At 46.2% G+C, this 22,203-nt stretch overlaps 1 protein-coding gene across 1 annotated transcript; it reads left to right on the top strand.

Annotated features, from left to right (window-relative positions):
* Window positions 1–1,902: 1,902 nt before the first annotated feature.
* Window positions 1,903–20,199, top strand: LSM11 (LSM11, U7 small nuclear RNA associated). Its single transcript, XM_069199651.1, has 4 exons — window positions 1,903–3,207; window positions 11,694–11,833; window positions 15,431–15,514; window positions 18,308–20,199. The coding sequence occupies exons 1-4, from the start codon at window positions 2,118–2,120 to the stop codon at window positions 18,680–18,682; spliced, it is 1,689 nt and encodes a 562-aa protein (XP_069055752.1). The 5' UTR covers window positions 1,903–2,117; the 3' UTR covers window positions 18,683–20,199.
* The last annotated feature ends 2,004 nt before the right edge of the window (window positions 20,200–22,203 follow it).

Raw genomic sequence — 22,203 nt, forward strand, 5'->3', positions numbered from 1 at the left:
CAGTACATGCACTCACCTTCAGCATGGACTGCACAGTACTGCTCTATCCCTGTACTGAACAATTTCCAGACACGCATACATCCAGCTCTGACTCACCACTCCTGCTCTGCAGAGCATTTTTCAGCTAACTGATTTAGGCCAAGGGGTGAGTCAAGCACACAGCAGCAGAACTTTAAGACTGTGAATAAGCCTGTAGGCCTCACTCCAGTGACACAGCTTAAAAAGGACCTGTTCACTCATACTGATCACCACATGGTATTCTGCCATCACCATGCTCATGCTTCTTAATTCTTGGTGAAGATAGTAGCCTTCCACCACTATGAGGGTAGCGCTTTGTGTGCCCCTTCCTGACAACAATCTGTGAGATAGGTCTATGTCATGGTGTATGATCTGTGTTTACCTATGACAATAAAAATCAGCATTAGGGATTCAGACAACAGTACAGTTGGGCACTCAGGGCAGGGGTACACGTCCATTACCATGTACAGGACTTTTCTGTCCCAACACCTATGACTTGCAGTGTACATGTAGCTCCTTGATGCCGGTTCAGAGAACACTGTGCTATATTAGAAGGATTGTAATTTATGAACTGCAAGTAACAAAATTAAATCTGGGACAAAAACAGGAGCCCATTTAGCTATCTACATAAAATACAAATCTGTGATCTACATGTTACTTGTAGTGGATAGCAGTAGGCATATTAACCTTCTATGCTAAAAATCAAAACTGTGACTAAACAACATACTATTGTAATGCAGAATTGATATAGTGCTTACTACCCTTATGTGTGGATCTAAAGCATTTGCTTACATGGGCAGCAAGCTATGCCATGCAGGGCTGGCTTTAGCGTTGGTGGCTCCCCGGTGAAAGTCTTTTTTGGCACCTCATACCCCCAGGACCTCTTTCTCCACAAATACCCTCACTACCATGCTCCAACAGTGCTCCTCATCTCTCCATAGCCTCTCTCTGATAGACATTTCATCTTTTTATAGCGCTACTCATAGTTCTCTCACACTCAGCTTTGTGATCTGCATGGTATACTTTCTTTGCAGCAGGCACATTATCCCTCTGCGCTACTTTATGATGAGTCAAAACTGCCACTAGACAAAACCTAGATCTCTCATCCTCAGTAAAATTAATCACCAGAATTATCTTGACATTGATATTGTAATCTGAAACTTCTTGAGGCACAAGGAAGTTCATGTGCATTTAAACCCATTAGTTATCTAGCACCCTAGAGCTGGTCCTGATGCCATGTAGGGTGCGCGGTTGGAAGGTGATTGTCTTTATTTTGTGATTCTATGTGTGAAGTGTTCCCATGTTGTGCGTGATGACCATCGAGGTGAAGTTTGTGCTCTGGGATGCAGTGTTTTGCAGGGTGGCGAAGGAGGAGGTGCGAGTGATAAATGTGCGGTTTATGGTTTCCAGTAAGCTGGCAGCTTTGAACAGCTCTGAAAGATAAATCTTTTCAGCAAGTGCATTAAACGCCAGAGTTATCTTACCATTATTAACCCTTGGAAATAGATGGGCACACAAAGATAACTCTGCAGCAGGTGCTTTAACCGTATAAGATGTGTCAAAATGCAGTCTGTTTGTTATAAATTAAGCCAGAACAGGTTTGCTGTCACTTTTGTCCTTGTTGCCCATTTCTTTGTGGCAGAGTTTTTTTTAAGAATAAATAAAGGTGTGAGTTGACTGCCAGACTCCACTCCTTTTTGTGGCATCATGACCCCCATTTTATAGAATGTTTCCCCCGATTTTAAGCGCAGAGCCCGCAACCTGCTCACATTGTTGTTTACTGTGAAATGAATGAGCAACGCTGCCCCCTCATCGCTTTGCGGTATCACTGCGACATATGCTCTGTTCACTGCTATTCTGTTGGTTTTCTCTATATGTTCTGATGAAGCTCCCCGCGCACTGCGTGGGTGAAAGCACTTCTAGAGCCGTCACTGGGCGATGGGGACGTTCGCACTGCTCTCGGCTGCACGAACTCATAGCACACCGAGATCCCGCGTAGTCACACCCCCAGCTCGCACCTCCTCCCCTCAGCCTGGTTTGTTTTCGGTTTCTTTTCACGCGGGCATCCTGGTCCCTGCAGCTGCCGCTGCTCTCAGTGCATGGAGGAGAGAGCGCGGCGCCGGGCTGCACGGAGCCAGGACCCAGCTGAGGGTCGCACCCGGGCCAGGGTCCGGGACTCCAGTGGCCCCTTCCCTAGGGAGGGGGGCAGGAGCCCGCGGGAAGGCCGCACAGGAGTTAGGGACTCGAGTGACCCCTTCTCGAAGAAGGGAAGCAGAGGCAGGAGTCCCGGGAAAGGCAGCGCCCGAGGTAGGGAATCGAGTGAGCCCGTCCCCGCAGAGGGAGATGGGGGCCCACGGGAAGGCTCCAGTGATCCCTACCACAGGTCAGGGGACAGAGGCCCGGTGGAAAGCAGGCCCGCGGCCCGGCACCCGGGCGATCCATCTCGCAGGGAGGGAAGTCGGACTGGGGCTCGCAGTGAGCCCTTGTCGCGGGTCAGTGGTGGTGTCCCAGGGGCTGGCCGTTCTGGGGCCCCCAGCGACCCACTCTTCAGGGAAGGAGGGAGGACCCATGTTGGAGGGACTACCAGTGAATCCCTCTCCAGGACAGGAGTCTATGCTGGGCCCCCCACCGATTCCCTCTTCAGGGAGGGAGGCAGAGTCCCTAGGGATGGGAGCTGGGCACCCGAAATTGGGCGTTCAGGGGCATCCTCTGATCCCATACCTGGAGAGGGAAGCCGGGCCGCTGGTGTAGGGCATACAGTAAGTCGGCCTACGGACCCCACAGAACATTTCCATGGGGAGGGAGATCGAACACCAAGTGCTGGTCATACTGGGCTCCTCAGTAATGTCCCCTCTAGAGAGAGAGGGGACAGCCCCCCAGGACCGCAACTGGATGTAAGTTCAGATCTTTTTGATCCCCTCTTAGTGCTTTACTCCCCAAAGGTACCACTGCCCTTTCCCGAGGTACGCGCCTTCAACAACTTGGCAGAATACGAGAGTTTTCAGCGCCGCGGGGGGGTCCCCAGAGCCCGGGCAACAGGGACCATCAAGCCTCGTAAAGGCAAGAAACCTCCACCTGATCCAGAGCGTGTCCAGCGCCTCAAAAACCTGATTGTCATCGAGGACACGAAACCCCGCCCCCCCAGAAAGGGACATCGTGGCCCCAAGAATGTTCTCACCAGGATGCCATGTAAGTGTATGTTTTTTAATATGTGGGAGCTCATAATCTCTCTTTAATATATTTTGTTTTCTTATGATGTCAGAATGCACATATGATAAGAAAATGCAACACTTAATCGCTTGTAATTAGCTGTTACAAGTGTCTCGTGACATCAATGTGCTCGAAGGGCACAGTGATCTTCACATAGCTTCAAGGAAGTTGGTGTGCGTGAGCCCAAGAACTGTCTGTGTGTGCGTGCGTGCAGTAGCAGCTGTGTGTGTGTGTAGTAGCAGTTTTTAGGTCTTGCCCGTGACAGCGGGTGCTCTTTTGCTTTTGGAGCCATTTTGTTAACTGAAAGGGGGCTTAGAGCCCATACCTTGCTTGCCATTGGTCGGCTTCACCGTCGCTCTCATTTGATGGCTCCTGGTTGGTCAGTACATGCCAGCTTCACTTCCTCTTCATGTGTTTGGGTAGCATGGACCAATTACTGCTTCCTTTCATTGTAAGTGTCCTACTGCTCACACTTTCTGGCCTGGGCTACTTTTTCTTTTACTTGCAGCATTTATTAAGAGTGCATGTGTTTCTAGGTTGTCTCCCTCCTGGTCCCGCTCCTCGCTGTTGCCTTCTCCTGCTCCTTTCCCATGTGCATGCTCTGTCCTGTTTCTCTTTGTGGTGTTGCATGCTCTGTCCTGTTTCTTTCCTTGTTGTTGCGTGCTCTGTCCTGTTCCTGTGTTGCTGCATGCTCCCTTCTGCCTTGCCTTCTTGCTGCAGGCTCTGTCCCTCTTTGTTGCTGCTTTGACTCTACCATCTCTCTGTGTTGTTGCATGCTCCCTACCAACCTCTTGTCTCTCCCTTTTGGGTGCTCTCTCCCACCCTATGTGTTGTTGCTTGCTCCTTTCTGTCCCTCTAGTGTTGCTTGTTTCCTTCAATCCTTCCGTGTTGAATGCTCTCTCCCACCTTCCGTTTTTTGGTCACTGCACAGAGCGACCTCTGCCGCATGGCGGCTACAAAGGTGTTGAGTCTCTGGTGGATGGACCACAGCACCAGGGTCAACTACTTCTTGTCCACACCAACAGGCAGTGCCTCCTGCATGGCTGTCTCAATCCTTGCTTCGTTAAGGAAGGGTTCCAACAACAAATTATATATTTCTTCCATTGGAACAGACTCCAGGTGTGGTCCCCTCACCTCTAGGAAGCTATCTGTTGGGCAGATACAAGTCCTGGTTTTTGCGCAGGAGTGCCCTCTGGAGCACTCTCTCTATGGTCAGAGGACTTGGAACTGGGACAAGTGGGTCTGCTGATCCCACTCTTGTGCTGGAATGGCAGACAGAAGATGTGGGTTTTGTTTGCCTTTTCGAACTGGTTTGGGTAGGTTCTCTTTTCATGTGACTTAGGCAAGACTGTCTTTGAGCCTCAGCCATTGTTTTGAGTGATGCTGTTTACAAAAGGGTCATCTCCAGGCAGGAGCACCTACAACAGAGGTACAAAGAGAAATGAGTACTAGGCACCTGACTCAACAGTCAACGTGCCATTGATCAGGAAGAGAGATGAAGTGCTGCAAGCCTTCTAACAGACCCTACATATCCCTCCAGTCTCAGGAATGCCAGCATTAGACATATACTGTCTTGGAAAGTGACCTTACTTCAATCTTGTACATATAAACACGTCAGGGGATTCCAAAATAGAACACACAGGCCTGTAGCACTCTGGTTCACTCCGGCAGTCATGCTTTGTATACCTCACCAGCATACATGCACATGGAGTCTCACTGTAGGAAGTTGGCTCTGTAGGCACTATTTCAAAGTAAGGAATAGTATGCACAGAGTCCAAGGGTTCCCCTTAGAGGTAAGATAGTGGCAAAAAGAGATAATACTAATGCTCTATTTTGTGGTAGTGTGGTCGAGCAGTAGGCTTATCAAAGGAGTAGTGTTAAGCATTTGTTGTACATACACACAGGCAATAAATGAGGAACACGCACTCAGAGACAAATCCAGCCAATAGGTTTTGTTATAGAAAAATATATTTTCTTAGTTTATTTTAAGAACCACAGGTTCAAATTCTACATGTAATATCTCATTTGAAAGGTATTGCAGGTAAGTACTTTAGGAACTTTGAATCATTACATTAGCATGTATACTTTTCACATAAAACACAATAAGCTGTTTTAAAAGTGGACACAGTGCAATTTTCACAGTTCCTGGGGGAGGTAAGTTTTTGTTAGTTTTGTCAGGTAAGTAAATCACTTAAAAGTCTCAGGTTTGGGTCCAAGGTAGCCCACCGTTGGGGGTTCAGAGCAACCCCAAAGTTACCACACCAGCAGCTCAGGGCCGGTCAGGTGCAGAGGTCAAAGAGGTGCCCAAAACGCATAGGCTGCAATGGAGAGAAGGGGGTGCCCCGGTTCCGGTCTGCCAGCAGGTAAGTACCCGCGTCTTCGGAGGGCAGACCAGGGGGGTTTTGTAGGGCACCGGGGGGGACACAAGTCCACACAGAAAGTACACCCTCAGCAGCGCAGGGGCGGCCGGGTGCAGTGTGCAACCAAGTGTCGGGTTCTCTGTAGATTTCAATGAGAGATCAAGGGATCTCTTCAGCGGTGCAGGCAGGCAAGGGGGGGGCTCCTCGGGGTAGCCACCACCTGGGCAAGGGAGAGGGCCTCCTGGGGGTCACTCCTGCACAGGAGTTCCGTTCCTGTAGGTGCTGGGGGCTGCGGGTGCAGGGTCTTTTCCAGCCGTCGGGAAATGGAGTTCAGGCAGTCGCGGTCAGGGGGAGCCTCGGGATTCCCTCTGCAGGCGTTGCTGTGGGGGATCAGGGGGGACAACTTTGGTTACTCACGGTCTCGGAGTCGCCGGAGGGTCCTCCCTGAGGTGTTGGTTCTCCACCAGTCGAGTCGGGGTCGGCGGGTGCAGTGTTGCAAGTCTCACGCTTCTTGCGGGGAGTTGCAGGGGTCTTTAAGTCTGCTCCTTGAAACAAAGTTGCAGTTCTTTTGGAGCAGGGCCGCTGTCCTCGGGAGTTCCTTGTTTTGCTTGAAGCCGGGCAGTCCTCTGAGGATTCAGAGGTCGCTGGTCCTTTGGAAAGCGTCGCTGGAGCAGGGTTCTTTGGAAGGCAGGAGACAGGCCGGTAGGACTGGGGCCAAAGCAGTTGGTGTCTTCTGTTCTTCCTCTGCAGGGGTTTTTCAGCTCGGCAGTCTTCTTCTTCTTGTAGTTTCAGGAATCTAAATTCTTAGGTTCAGGGAAGCCCTTAAATACTAAATTTAAGGGCGTGTTTAGGTCTGGGGGGTTAGTAGCCAATGGCTACTAGCCCTGAGGGTGGGTACACCCTCTTTGTGCCTCCTCCCAAGGGGAGGGGGGTCACATTCCTATCCCTAATGGGGGAATCCTCCTTCTACAAGATGGAGGATTTCTAAAAGTTAGAGTCCCCTCAGCTCAGGACACCTTAGGGGCTGTCCTGACTGGCCAGTGACTCCTCCTTGTTATTCTCATTATTTCTCCTGGACTTGCCGCCAAAAGTGGGGGCTGTGTCCAGGGGGCGGGCATCTCCACTAGCTGGAGTGCCCTGGGGCATTGTAACACGAAGCTTGAGCCTTTGAAGCTCACTGCTAGGTGTTACAGTTCCTGCAGGAGGGAGGTGTGAAGCACCTCCACCCAGAGCAGGCTTTGTTTCTGTCCTCAGAGAGCACAAAGGCTCTCACCGCATGAGGTCAGACACTCGTCTCTCAGCAGCAGGCTGGCACAGACCAGTCAGTCCTGCACTGAACAATTGGGTAAAATACAGGGGGTATCTCTAAGATGCCCTCTGTGTGCATTTTTTAATAAATCCAACACTGGCATCAGTGTGGGTTTATTATTCTGAGAAGTTTGATACCAAACTTCCCAGTATTCAGTGTAGCCATTATGGAGCTGTGGAGTTCGTTTTTGACAGACTCCCAGCCCATATACTCTTATGGCTATCCTTCACTTACAATGTCTAAGGTTTTGCTTAGACACTGTAGGGGCATAGTCCTCATGCACTGGTGCCCTCACCTATGGTATAGTGCACCCTGCCTTAGGGCTGTAAGGCCTACTAGAGGGGTGACTTATCTATACTGCATAGGCAGTGTGAGGTTGGCATGGCACCCTGAGGGGAGTGCCATGTCGACTTACTCGTTTTGTTCTCATCAGCACACACAAGCTGGCAAGCAGTGTGTCTGTACTGAGTGAGGGGTCCCCAGGGTGGCATAAGATATGCTGCAGCCCTTAGAGACCTTCCCTGGCATCAGGGCCCTTGGTACCAGGGGTACCAGTTACAAGGGACTTACCTGGATGCCAGGGTGTGCCAATTGTGGAATCAAAAGTACATTTTAGGTGAAAGAACACTGGTGCTGGGGCCTGGTTAGCAGGGTCCCAGCACACTTCTCAGTCAAGTCAGCATCAGTATCAGGCAAAAAGTGGGGGGTAACTGCAACAGGGAGCCATTTCTTTACACTCAGTACTAGGTTTCTGGGTTCACCATCAGCAGCGGACCTTTGTGTGAATGAGCCAGGTTGTTCCCATTCATGTGGCACAGGTAATATGGCCTGGTCACACTGGGATCAGTACAAACATGGTATGCCACCAGCACCATGTTGCATTTCTGAGCCTGGACAGGGACGGTAGTCCTGTCACTACTGCTTGCTTACTTATTGCACCGATCTAGGTCCAGGACCAATCTCAAATCAGGCCCAGGCATAAGCCTTTGCCCACACTCTAACTTAGTGTGAGGCTGGAGCCAAAAATCCAGAAGCCGGACTACCAGATACCTGTATTGGGCACAAAGGGCAGGAGACACAGCTTTAACCACACAGGAGATATCCCTGTCACAACACCACTTATAGGACAATTTCAGAAGGAAATACCTGTCAGTCAAAGCAAGTAGTTTAAAATGATAGGATGTGCTTCAAAACAATGAATTCAGTGTGTCCTGTAAATCATGGAGTATTCTAGTAAGAGTCATGATCTAATGTGAAACTTTACCTTGGCTATGGAAGCCTTACAAACATACAGGTGTAGGCACTCCTCTCTCACCATGTAGGGTGTCTTGCCCACGGGGCGTTTCACAGGGAACACTTCTCAGTTAGTTACGCTTATAAGTTTAGTCTTACACTTTCGAGTAACTTACTAGTTTTGGGTATTCACCAATTACAAGTGTAAAGTTACGTTAACAGGGTAGACTTGCATGTGTCCACCCTCTGAAAATGAGTGAACAGAAGAGAGAGCTCTTGGGTCGAACTGGGAGCGAGATCCCCTAAACAATATGTTATAAGCACAGAAAAATGAAAGGTCTGTGAGTTTTCTAACCAGGCGACCAATGTCCTATATCTGCCGTGACTTCTGTTGCAGGCTATCTATGGTGTCTCAAACCTCTTTACTAGGCTTATGGTCAAGTGGGCGCTTATTTAGAAAAACAGCCGGTTTGGAGGTCATATTTTATTCTGCCCCTTAAGGAGATTTTTAATTTCTACAGCTGTCACGCTGATTAACCCTTAGATGACCTCTTTGTTACGCTGTGTGAGTCATAAAGACGGTCAACCCCTTCTCTTCTAGTGTATGGTTGATTCCAGGCTCAGTGCGCCCTGGATCTGCATCCTTGCACTCTTTAACTAGTCAACATTTTGTTGCCAATATTAGCTTACTGTATCATATTTAACATTCATTAACACTTCGCACCAAAGCTTCTGACACCCCATACAACAAATGTGTGGTTAAGTAAAAAAAAAAGTAAAACAAAGTGCCGGTAATTGTGAGAAAAAAAGCAGAATTATTGTTAAATAACAGGCCCTTATCTTTCATTAAAATGCAATTCTCTTGTACGACATTATGTTCCCTGGAGTAAGAGAACCATTTCTAAACAAACGAATTGCTAAGGCATTTGTGTATGTTCTCTCACAAACTAATCTTGATTATTATTCAGCTAAAGGTACCCTGAGAATATCAACATCTAACTGGATACGGTTGCTGAGATGCTCAGTAACAGAGGGGTGTCCTCTGTGCCGGTTTCTTGCCAGTGAGCGCTAGTGCAGCTAATAGTTGGCTTGTTCAAGAGTGGCCTCAATCATCTTCTAGCATCTGGGCCATGGTTCAGGCAGGTTTCATCACTCTTCTCTTCTGGATGTCCTGGAGAAGCTGGTCTTGAGCTTCCCTTTGTACTGATGCTATTTATTCTCTCCTCCTTGCACAACCTCTTCCCATGGCCCAACACCAAGTGAACTTGCCATATTTACCCTGTAGGCAGTTCAGCCTTTTCGAACTTACTCTGGTCACTTCACTGCTCGTTATTGACCCAGGTTTAGTATAGTAAATAATACAGAACAAATCTTGATAAATGCCCATTTCAGATACTTGAAGCAAGTGCACAAAATAAAACAAAGCTGGCTTCATGCAAGGTCTGGGGCACCACAGTGTAGCCGATACTTCTGGTGCAGTGTAATTGATAGTAGGTTGAAAATGACTCCACTCAGTGTTGCACCTGCTAAGCGTGTTTTTACTAGTATTGGTTCACCTAAGCAAACCAGCGAAGCAAGGTCAGAGGTTCATTAATCTCAGTCATTAGCAAAAAGCAAAATAGTAATGACGTAGACAGCTAGAGGTGTGCTGATGCTTTGATTGGCTGACTAGTAGATGGCATCTGCTGAACTTTCAGGAAGAATTTGAGGCCGGTTATTGAAATTGAGAAATCCATGATTGAATGGTGATCTTTGCTGTTGACAATCCATATTTCTTGCGAACTGTACATAAGCTACCCTTGTAAGTAACTGAACAACTATGCTGTATATTTTGATGCCATTAATACTGTCATTGCCTTGTAGTATTCAAGATTATTTATCTGGTTAGTCTGTGGGCATTACTTTGAATCACCTCAGGGAGGTGGTCATGCATCTATGATTTTTTTATGGCTATGACTTCTGTTGCATATCTGCCTCACTGGCTAGAGTGCAGCTTGCTTGACATTGGCCATTGTTGGAAAAGGTACTGTATGCTATTGATATGCAAGCTTTGTTTTAGATCTTTGCTGTTGAATGATGGTGGTGCGTTCACTACACTATCCCTTTAAATAAAGGGTGACCTGGGTTTAACCCATCGGCTGTCTGTCTCAGGTACGCAGTCTTAGTTGAAAAGGCAAAGTATCTCCCTTGCGGCTTTGGGAAAGTGTGGATGTTTTCCAGAGTTCCTAGCGATTGGTTTGCAGGAGGTATTTTCAGATGTGCTCCTTCCCATCTAATGGTGCCTGCAAGCCATTCTTCTTGAGCTCCAATAATGCCGGTTGTGCAGCGAGCTTTCTGCAGCCGTTATCTGAGACAGTGGTGGTTCTTTATCCTGGTGCTTATGCTGTTGCACATGATTATTTGTGAGCCTTCCTGACATACATTAGATGTCCATACCGGTCTGTCAAGAAGGTCAGAGGGCTCTTTTGGAAAACCACTCTACTTAACCCTTATTCTTCTTCATTCACTACAGCCTGGCGCAATGCTGGGGTTCGGCATAGGGTTGATTAGAAACCTAAACCCTCTGACGTTTCAGGCATTTGTTGTGCTCCGAAAAGATGTAGTTACAGTACTGTGATTGCAACTTACCACTCGCCGACCAATCCATAAGTGAGGCTAAGACAATGGTAAAAGACCGCACAGACAAGGAGATTGAAGTGTAGACAAATATTGCATCACTTTGAGAGCAAAGTGATATCTCCAGTTTTACTTTGTCAACTGCACATGTCCTTTGTCTCTACTGATGTAAAACCAACTACTTCCTGTTCAGGCAGACAGAAATATTTAATTAGCAGTGGGAGCAGTGGTAGATTTTTTTGGCGGGTATTTTAAAGAATACCTCTCTCCATGAATTGGAGGCGGTCTGTGCAGTCTAAGGTGTGTTGGCTGTGCAATCGGGCCCAGTGTAGCTGACCAGTGAAGAAGGATGAAGATGAGAGCGATGGAGCCACGAGGTTCTGTCCTGAAGTGCTGCGTAATATGCCAATAGAAGGGGAGACACAGTGGCAATTAGACAGAACGAGGGCTGCAGCAGAGCTATTGAAGGTCAGTAGGAAGGGATAAGGAACAGTCGTAACTGGCATACAGTATGGATTCTGGGTTGCACTAAGTGGTTTAACGCTACCTTAATGGGCAGATTAGGGTTCCTGAGGCAAGCAAGGGTGTATTATGAGTTGCTCAGTTAATACGTTTGTAGAGTTTGCATGAACTAAATAATAACGCTTAAAATGTAAAAATGGCAAGGAGTGTAGAGATGTGCCTTGGGATGCTACAGCCAGACGGGGCACGTGTGAAGCTACTTTAGGAGGCACGACTCTATTGGTATTTCTTCAGGGAAATTCATTGATTGATGCCTGGCAAAGAGTGGTTGCCATGGTTTACTGCAAGGGGCATGCAATGGTCTTGATGAAAGGAATTCTTAAGGATGACTGCAATGAGCACTCGGAGACGCAATTTAAAACTGACCGGTAAGCAATAGAGGTCATTTTGTGGATCAAATAGTGACTCTGTGCTTTTCTCCCCAGTGAATGAAGGTAGTCCCCTTGGAGAACTTCACCGCTGTGTCAGGGATCGAGTGAAGGTCAACATCCACATTCGTACCTATAAGGGACTTCGAGGCGTGTGCTCTGGCTTTCTTGTGGCCTTTGACAAATTCTGGAACATGGTAAATATCAAGCATGCTGCACACCTTGAGATAACACCCAAGCAGTACGTGTCAGTTGTTAACAGTATTCCTCTGCTCTTTCTCCTGACGACTCTAAAGTATAAATAGAATGCTTTGGTAGTGATCTAATGAGAGATCTTGTCCGGGAATGTTCATAAGTTTGAATAGTAAAGGGGAATCATTATTTTTCCATAGCATGACATAAAAGCTTGCCAGAACAAAATGCGTTTTTTAATTATTTGATTTCAGTTTTCCTAATATATTTCTGCAATCACAAAAGAAATTCGAATATAAACTTTACCATGACACAACTTCTTTAACTATTTAAAAAAAAGTAGTTTCAACCCCATTATTAAGTAAGTGTTTTATCTATTACGAACAGTAACTCAACAGAACCTAGCTGTACCCCCAAAGTACAAATGGGCAAAACTGAACATGTAGGAGCGCGAGACAGAGGGCGATATAGAAGATAAGCCTTTTTTTAGAGGTATGGCTCACCCTTAGGTAGAGCAGTCATAATGGACAAATCTCTCAGGAACCCACTTTGCTCCTATTACACATTGCGGGCTTTCCGGCAGCATTACAGATAGATATCTGGTCTTTTCACAAGCTTAGTTTTGTTCCCTGTAGATTTACCATGTCTTCCAATGCAAAGAGCATTTTACAAAAGATTGATTCCCCGTCAACTGATCCAAATCAATATGCTTCCTCCAGGTGTGTGAACTTCAATCTGGTCACCTACTCTGTGCCAATGTCTGGACGCCCCAGGCCCACCAGGTCTTTCGTAATAGCCTACGTTGTTGTCTATTTTATTATGATTTATAACATAGGTCTGAAATTATCAGTGCAAAAACAACAAGTGATGGACGGAATGCTAAACATTGTCAAACACTCACCCCCAGTCATAGATCTGGGTTTAATCCATCGTTCTTTTGCTCACCATGCCACCCCAGTTTGGACCCAGCCATATGCAAATCAGTCTTGACCCTGTTCTTCATGGGAACAGTCCAGACCGAACTGCCAAGCCAGGTCCTCACTGGACCGGAAACAAGCATCCTGGGACCGGTTTCGGGGTTTCACCCCTCATCAGCCAGGCTAGCTTGAATCCAGTGGCATGGGAAGCACGGGACCCACGTCTGGGCGGAATGCTGAACATTGTCAAACACTCACCCCCAGTCATAGATCTGGGTTTAATCCATCGTTCTTTTGCTCACCATGCCACCCCAGTTTGGACCCAGCCATATGCAAATCAGTCTTGACCCTGTTCCTCATGGGAACAGTCCAGGCCGAACTGCCAAGCCAGGTCCTCACTAGACCGGAAACAAGTATCCTGGGACCGGTTTCGGGGTTTCACCCCTCATCAGCCAGGCTAGCTTGAATCCAGTGGCATGGGAAGCACGGGACCCACGTCTGGGCATACCCTTCCCACTTAGGGCGACAAAGGAAAAACAACAAGTGATGGACGGAATGCTGAACATTGTCAAACACTCACCCCCAGTTATAGATCTGGGTTTAATCCATCGTTCTTTTGCTCACCATGCCACCCCAGTTTGGACCCAGCCATATGCAAATCAGTCTTGACCCTGTTCCTCATGGGAATAGTCCAGACCGAACTGCCAAGCCAGGTCCTCACTGGACCGGAAACAAGCATCCTGGGACCGGTTTCGGGGTTTCACCCCTCATCAGCCAAGCTAGCTTGAATCCAGTGGCATAGGAAGCACGGGACCCACGTCTGTATCAGTGCCAATCCCTGATACATTTTATGTGGATTAACTGTCTCTAAAGCTGCTCTTCGGTGCAAGCCCTTGCATGTACGCTGCCTGAACCAATAAATAAAACAAATATTATTTTTAGCCCGAGGGAGGAGGCAGAGAAGCACACATGGAGAGAGCACTTGTGTCGGATGAAATGTGAACACAAAGGATGGGGCATTGAGGAGAAGCACACAGGTGTGAGGAGCACACAAGAGCGAGAACAGCATGGGGCTCCGGAGGGGGCTTAGGAGGAGGATACGAGGGAAACGCAGAGCTCTGGGTGGAGAGAGGAGACAGCTGAATAACACATGCACCCCTAGAGTGCTCAACCAAAATGAAAAAAAGAGTTCCTTAAAAGTGACCAATGGAATTTTATAAGCCAGCCAATCCGAGAGATGACCAAGCTGGAGCAAGGAAAGCCATGAAATAAGAAGCAAGTAAATTAAGGACAATAAAGGAAACCAACATTAAGCAATGAGCGGGTTGCAAGCCCCCATTGACAAATTTGGCAACAAAGGGACTCCCCTACTCTATCAGCAGACTTTTTTTTAATTTTATTTTTAAGGAGGGCCTTTTAAAGTATTTCTGATCACTTTCCAATAAAGCAAGTTCCATTCACACAGTTTTTTCCCTTTGGGAAGTACAATAGTTGCGCCAGGTTGAGGAATCTTGAGGACTGCTCGTGGGATTGACTTTAGTACTGGACTTTTAGGCCATGCATATTTGGTTGTGCTGATAAAATGTATTATTTGGCCAACTTAAGAAATTTAAAAACAAACATTTACAATTAGTACCACACAAAATGTATCCGTGTTATTGTCAGTGCACGATTATGTTAATATTTAATCGGTATATGTGCATAAATCGGACTCATCTGTGTGCCAGTTCTTAATATCAGATTACGAGGGTCCCTCGCCCTGTTCATTACACACATTAAGCTGACATTAGTCACAGGGTCTCTAATTGTTACTGTTCCTACCCACAATGCTCCGAACACGAACCTGCAAATTCTTAGATAGTGTTAAAAAGTGACCGTTTTAGAACACACTACCTTCTAGGCAGCAGCTAAAGAGAAAGGACTGCTTCATTAACACAAGGCACCAGCCTTCCTCATAAGACGAAAGGGTTCAGAATGTCTTTCTCAAACCGAGCAGATCAGGGCAGAGACAGGGCAAATGTAAATGTGCAGTATTGTCAAGACCACATCGGCCATGCAGAGTTGTGTGCGGTCATCATTGTTCTCCTGCTCCTAACCCCTTCTACACGGCATATTATAACCACAATCTCAGGAAGCACTACCTATAAAAGGACGCAAAACATCTTGTAAATAACACTTTAGAGCTACTTCAGTGTAAGATGACAATAATTTCGACACACGTTAAAAGCTTCTGCAAAACGTGTTTAAATGAGAGGATGGCGACCTTTTAGGATGCAGTGGTATCTCTGTCCGCGGCAGAGCCCTTATGGAATGCCGGCTGTTACAATAATCTCTCTAAGCCCCATAGCGCTACTTTTGGAAGCGTCGCCAGCTTTCATCGGCATTGCAGTTTTGCTGAATTCTACCTACTTCCGGTGTAGTGTGCTTTACGCTTATAAACTTGCCTCGGTTCGTTTTCCTTGAGCAGGTTTAGATTAGTAGTACATCTGCCAATATAAGAGGCCATCGCCCAGTACCCCAAAATTGAGTTGATTTTACTGTTAATTCCCTTCAAAGCGCACAGTCTTCCCAGTGCCAGCACAGTAACCATGCATTTCACGGGCAGAGTTATTTGGTGGTAGTGCCCTATGCTTTTATCAGTGCCTCATATTTGCTGTTTGATTTCATTCTTGTTTTCCCTGAAAGGCACTGACAGACGTGGATGAAACATACCGGAAACCTGTGCTGGGAAAGGCTTTCTACCATGAGCCTCAGCTGACTCTTACAAGGGTATGTCAAAATTCAGACTTCATGCATCTTTTGGTGGCCTAATATATTACCTGCGCTGTGAGACCAGTGCATAGATGGAAGCTGAGGCACCTAGGCAGAGCATGTGAAGTGATCGAATGGACAGTGAGTGAAGCAGCTGAGTGGTGGAAGCATGCGAGGCTCACAAACAAGACAAAAGATGCTGCAAGTCAAGGATGAGAGGTAACGGTAGGAGCATGAGTGGGACTACTGGTATTTGCAGGGATGGTGTAAAAAGGGGACAGCAGTGCACACTGATCAGAAGAACAACAAGGTTTGAGTGGGTCAGAAGGACGCGTGCGCTTCTGGGGAGGAGTGATAGTGGTAGAGCTAATTCTGTAATGTTAAATAGTGATGCTCCATTGCTGGAATAGTGGAGCACTATAAATCAGAAGTGAAGTGCATTGACAACTGTATGTAGCAGCGGTGGTGGCTGCACGTCTCAAGGAGGAGCGGCAGGGTTGTTTAATAATAAAAATGTACAGTTCTGATGCCGCCACTGTCAGTCGCCTAGCTGCTCTGCTCTCCTCGTGTCCCAGCAGTCCCTGGGTCACCAGCACATGCTCCCCCACGCAATCCGGGTGCTGCTCTCATGCTATATCTAGCATGAGAGCAGCATCTGGATTGGTCCGAGCGGCGTCATCTGCCGCTCAGATAATGTACTGGGGTCTGTGCAGTTTCTCCAACCCTGCTCTTGGCCTGCCGGTCGTCTGGGGTCTGTGCAGTTTCTCCAACCCGGCTCTTGGCCAGCCGTCTTAAGCTTGCCAAACTGACATGCGCAATTAGTGCACTTCACTCCTCATCTTCCCTCCCATGGCCCAGCCCTGGCCCTCCCTCCACCTGGTGGCTGAGCCATCAGCTGAAAAATAAAACAATAGTAAAATATTTTTATTTTTCAGCTGTTGGCTCAGCTACTGTGGCGTCGTTCCTTCGCCATTACAAAGGAGACGCCCCTGGTATGTAGACTTACATTTGGAATTAATATGCATGTGCTGAAGGTCAGGACTGATGAGTCTCGAAGGATGTGTGCCCGCAAGGTGGCAGTTGCACTAATTGTCCGGTCTTGATTTAGACTTGATGTTTTCCAAACTGCAACCAAGTGGCCTAGAAAGACAGAGCATCCCCTTTTACATATTGGGCTGCACATATCTGTTTAAAGTTACAAACATTTTAAGTAGCACAGAGGTTCTACTTGAGTTTAAAGGAATATGGAACATCGACCCGATTTTCCAGTATGAAAACACTCAGGGTGATTTGCAAAGAGATAAAAGAAATAAAAAGAAATATAGTCAATGAATCTTTAAAGACTGACCGCTTTGAACCGTCCAAGTTAAAAGATCCAAAATGTCCCTGTGGTCCAACTTGATGGGATCAATAGGTGGCTCCTAAAATGCAGATGAAAATGCATCTTAATCGCCTCGCTGGGATTAGATTAGATGCATTGGAAGGTAGGAAGGGCAAAGGTCCATGGCCGGATGAGTTGACTGTAGGTTTATAGTTGTTGTTGGAGACTCACGCTTCCGTCTTTAAGGTAGGGCGTATGCGTATCAAGTAGGAGGTCAGCTGGAGTGAGACTAGTACTAGACATGTCTGCAATATTGATAACACTACTAATGGCGAGGCCCCATAGAATACTCTTAGTATTGAAAACATGGCTTCTTTGGAAAGATGAAAGTGATGATATAACTGTTAGGTTTTTAATGTGTTTGCTTTTAGTCAGTCGTGTATTGCAGACAGTTTATTGGTCTAACAGAGTCTGTGGAAAAGGTCTTTTGTAATTGTTGGAAAACCATAAATAAAGATTATTTTTAAAAAGTCCATAATGTCCTTTTTTTTTAGGAATGCGAAGAAAACATTTTTTTCAGGGCTGTGTGCCCATATTTTTTCATTGGGTAAAATTATGTTAATTCCTACCTCGAATCCAGACACAGGGCAGATATTAGTGTGACTTTAATTTCTTATCCAGCTGGTTTAAACTAGGACCAGGTTTGTCCACTTGAAAGAACTGTGTGTTTTCGTTATTTTCACAGATGTAACAGTGACATTGTAAAAAGATGCACATTACTTTTATTGTATCAGTTGAGTTACTTTTAGAACTTGTACAACTTAGATTAGGAGTGTATGTCAGCAACGAATTTAATTTTAAGGAGTCTTCCTTCTTTTGCCTAGAGAACACGTCTGCCCTATGTGTAACCTTCTCTGTTGGGTGCCAGTATAGTCTCCTAAAATGTACATTTGAGGAGAACATTTCACCTGGAGACTAGTATGTGATTTTTTTCAGAACAGAATCTAACAGAAAAAGTAACTAACATAAAAAAAAACTGTTAGTACAATGGTTTTGGAGAAGGGGTAAGGTGCTATTTTTGTAAACGCAGAAGGCCATAGAACACATAGTTAGTTGGGTGCATCTGTGGAGCAATTTTTGAAGATATCAATACTGGATCACCATCACTTTCCTCCAGTTTAGGCTGAGGTGCATCTCGAAAGTTGTGTTTGAAGACCTCATATTGGATTAGCATGGGTCACCTTCCATATTTGTCTTTTCAGAGTTTTGCGAGGGTTCTAGTACTGCAATGCCTTGAGCAGATGCAGAGCAGAATTGTGCTGAGGTAACAGATTCAAGTTGCAATAGCAGAAGTGCTGCAGGTCCTGAGGTACTGGCCTTGCTGTGAGCAGGAGACCTCCAAAGTGTGCGTAATTGTACCCTTGGTGTAATGAGGCACATGATTGGGAGAACATACTGAATGAACCAGACCTTTGTGTATTTTCTTGCAGATCTTTGACCGACTGAAGCTGCAGGAATCCTGCAGGACCACCACTGAGGACTCATCTGATCCTCAACCTTCCAAACCGTCTACATCGAAGGCAGAGAAAGACAAGGATAGGGGTGTGACTGAAAGGCACGACACTACCAGAAGATCCAGTAGAAGGCAAGAATCCAGAAACAAAGATGAGGAGTTGCCTGAAAAACCAACCAGTGCACCACCACAGGTGAAGCAGAGTGAGAGCACGAGCAGCACGGGTGTGAAAGGGCGAACACTGACGAGGCCGCACAGGCCCAAAGTGGACTATCAAAAAGTGCATACTCGACACATAAACCAGATGTTTGTCAGGGGTGAGAATATCTTGCTGGTCCATTTGGCAAAGTGATGGGCACTGCTAGATAAAGGACTCTTGCAGCTTCTTGCAGGGGCCCTGTGGCTGACTACGGCCCTTGTCACACCCGAAGACAACTGTTGATTGTATGGGAGAGTTTACTCTGCCACTTACTGTGCCAACAAAACTACAGCCTACACTTACTCCCACCTGTACCAGTGCCCAGAATGAATGTGATCTGTTTTCTCCTGCATGTACAGCGAAAGTGAGCGTGGCCCTCCTACCTCTGCACACAGAGCATTAGTCGATTGTGCATGTAGAGAAATAACTTGATTTGGTCCTGCATGCATAGATTAGATGCAAGTTAACTATTGCATACCAAGGGTGCTATCTATGCTGTCTTACATAGAGGTCGGGTCCCTTCCTGCACGTGTAGTAGAGTGGAGTCTCCACCGAGCTCTTGTTATCAAACATTTGCAGCAGTAGATCTAGATTGAATCCTTCCACCCCATACACTTGCATGAGCTCCGGAAACTCACTTGAATCACTTGCATTCACATAGGAGCATGGATAGTTCACGTGATGCAAGAGACTGGCATCCTAGGAGCTCGGATAGCTGATGTCTTCAGAGGAAGAGACTGGATAGCTACATGTGCAGATGGATGTGATAGGTTGTCGGAGCTTGGCTTTCTTGTGTACAGAAAAGATACGTAGATGACCCACAGACGAAAAGAAAAGGGGTGTTTAATTCCATTCACAAGTAGAGAAAGGTTGAATCTCACTTGTATTCTCTCTCCCCGCCCCCTCACTGCCCCACCCAGACCGTCGTCTCCCTCTGACGAAGGAAGGGTGCTTTGCTTCCGTGGTTGAAGAGAAACCTAGGTTTACTTATTCACATGTGCAGGGAAGAAGCGTGGCTCACAAGATGGTGTAGACCTCCTTTGCGCTTCATCTAAAATGTGACTTGGTGCCACTGTACCGGTGTAAGGCTGGAGCTCGGCTCCTTGGCACCTGCATAGCTCTGTTTCTCTGCTCCTTTCCAGGGTATTGCTGATGTGTTGTTTTTTTATATTTTTTTTGCAAGTGCATAGTGCTGTTTCCTTCTGCACAGCAATAAAAGTCAGGCTGGATTACCTGGTTATTGCTCCTCCCCTTTGACAGCAAGGGGATATTGCTCCGTCTCTTCACACTTGTGTGGTACTTTTGCACGACATTCAAGCGTGCACCAAATCTCAGTATGATGACATTTAATGAAATAAACCAGATACCTCATAACATCTCTCTGTTGAGCCATCTACGTCTCGAGGGGTAAGTGCTTTGTATGCAGAGAGACCTCAGAACAAGTGTTCCCTTTAGAGCACTGGTTCCAGAATAAAGCTTCAAGGTTCGCTGGTGCTGCTGACGCCTCTCAAGCTGGAGCTCCCTTGCACTGTATCTTCGGGGAGGTCCTTCTATTTGGATGTTTTAACTGAACATTTGTCCCGATCTCAGTCCCCAAACCTCGGTTGGGATGAACAGACCCAGCATATCCTGAGCAGTGACCCGCTTCAATAAATCATGCGTGGAAGCTTTGTGTTTTGCTGGCTCTGTGTGTTCATTTAGATGGTGGTCGCTTTTTTTGCTGACGGTGTGCTCGGGGTCGTCCTGCATATGGCCACTAGTAGTGCTTTCTTCTGTTGACAGTGGTAGTAGCTTTGTTTTTCAGATGATAGTGTGACTTTCTCTGAGTTTCTTTGCCTCGAATGCAATGGTGACTACCTGTTGAAGCCACCAGCAACTCTGACTTGAAGCAAAGGGTGTTAGTGGTTTTCAGACATGGAATATTTATTAATACACATAACCAGTGAATGCCTACTTCTTTGCGTAGGAGCCCAGAAAGTGTTTTAAAATTCTAATTAGAAATGAAGATTTAACTAGACAACTTGGCTGAATTATGTTTAATTGTTCTTGTCGAAAGTTACTTCAAGAAACTGAGCCAGTTAGTCTGCAGTCTGTAAGAGAGGAATTTCTTATACTTTGTTTAAACTGTGTGGCGGATGGGCAGACCATGTTCCTCGGGTACAATCCAGTGTCTCCCAGTGCACGTCTCCACTGTGAAGGAAGCATTCCCAAACACATTGCATCATTTGGTGTTGATGGAGGATTGTTTCCCCTCTTCTTTTACCTCCATTCACCGTAGAGCCGTACGTTTTTCTTGCATGGGGAAATGTCCAAAACCGATGCCTATGCTCTGGGCTTCTGTTAGAGAAGGGTGATAACGTATAGTCCTCCGGAAAGCACTGCAGCAAGTTTCCTGCAGCAGAAAAGCCCCCGGTGGAAACCACCCTCATGAAGAGAATTACGCAACCACTGCTCGTCTGACTGAGTATTTTATATTACCAGGATCTTCTCAGGTATGCGCAGTGTGTATTATTCGATCATCAGTCAGTCATTAGTTAGATTACGATTTCATAAAACATCACATAAAGCATTTCAGCAGATCAACAAATCAATCAAGGTAAAACGCTAATTGCAACAGATACATTGAATGCTAGTGTTTTTTTTTTTTTTAAGTAAGTCTGAGCTTTTAGTGTTGAAAATCCATAAAAGCAATGCATCTTGTAATAAGAGAAGATGTATGTAGGGTCTGGATTAGGGGTGTGTGAAGCTCACTGGCCTTTCAAAAATCCCAGACCTCATAATAAAAGCTGTCCTTACAGCATCACCTTTCCTATCTAATTCAAAAACAAGGACACCACTCGTCCCCCCGCCCTTTCCATTCGACATTACTTACGTTCCAAATACAGATGTTTCAGAACAGCCAGCCAAATCTACCAAGACCGCCACATTCCAATTTATCTATAAAAAGAGAAACTCAAAGTAGGAGTATGATCCCTGGCAGTAGAATCAAACTCCTGCTAACTCTCCAGTCAGCAGAAATAGAACCATATGCAGTCTTCACAGGTCGTGATCCCAAAATCTGGAATCACATCCTAGTGGTACTCATCTCGTTCCTTTTCTAAAAACGACCGAAAATCCTCTTCAGCATCAAGTATCTGAATCCATTATCCATGATGGAAATCCTTTAACTCCGTCCACATTAACAAAAGTGTAGTACCCGGATTAGGATGCTGCTGCTAGGACAGTAGAAATGTACCATATGAATATTACCGCACATGCATAACACATAGACCTCAATCATTAGCATTACACTGGCTCGGAGTTCTACCACTTCATAACCAACATGTGCTTTGCTGTGTAAACCGCAGTGAGGCTTTTAAAGGACTAGGATCCTTGTGTGTAGCCACATTTGAGAAAAGTTGTAGTGAAATCCTGCTTTCTGCAGTTTGCCTACACCAGTTACCATTGGTCTGTATGTGAATACCCAAGTGATCAAATGATTAAACCAAATGAAGATTTTGAAGATGCTCAAGCTATGCCACTTCTTCATACTTTGTCTCTGCCGAAGAGCAAGTACTTGTACTCGGTGACGTTGATATGTAATCCCTTTTAATACAGTAATTTCCAGACTTATTTTTAGGTCGAGAGCGCAAGTTCTCTGACATTTTGTAATCTACCTGTGGGCTTTTAACCAC

Source organism: Pleurodeles waltl, chromosome 7, assembly GCF_031143425.1.
Source record: "Pleurodeles waltl isolate 20211129_DDA chromosome 7, aPleWal1.hap1.20221129, whole genome shotgun sequence".
Lineage (NCBI taxonomy): Eukaryota > Metazoa > Chordata > Amphibia > Caudata > Salamandridae > Pleurodeles > Pleurodeles waltl.

Excerpts from the sequence above, each read along its gene's own strand:
- LSM11 (XM_069199651.1), top strand. The coding sequence starts at position 2,118 with ATGGAGGAGAGAGCGCGGCGCCGGGCTGCACGGAGCCAGGACCCAGCT. Across the intron at positions 11,834-15,430 it reads TTGACAAATTCTGGAACATG|GCACTGACAGACGTGGATGA; the intron begins GTAAATATCAAG and ends TTTCCCTGAAAG. Across the intron at positions 15,515-18,307 it reads CTCAGCTGACTCTTACAAGG|ATCTTTGACCGACTGAAGCT; the intron begins GTATGTCAAAAT and ends ATTTTCTTGCAG.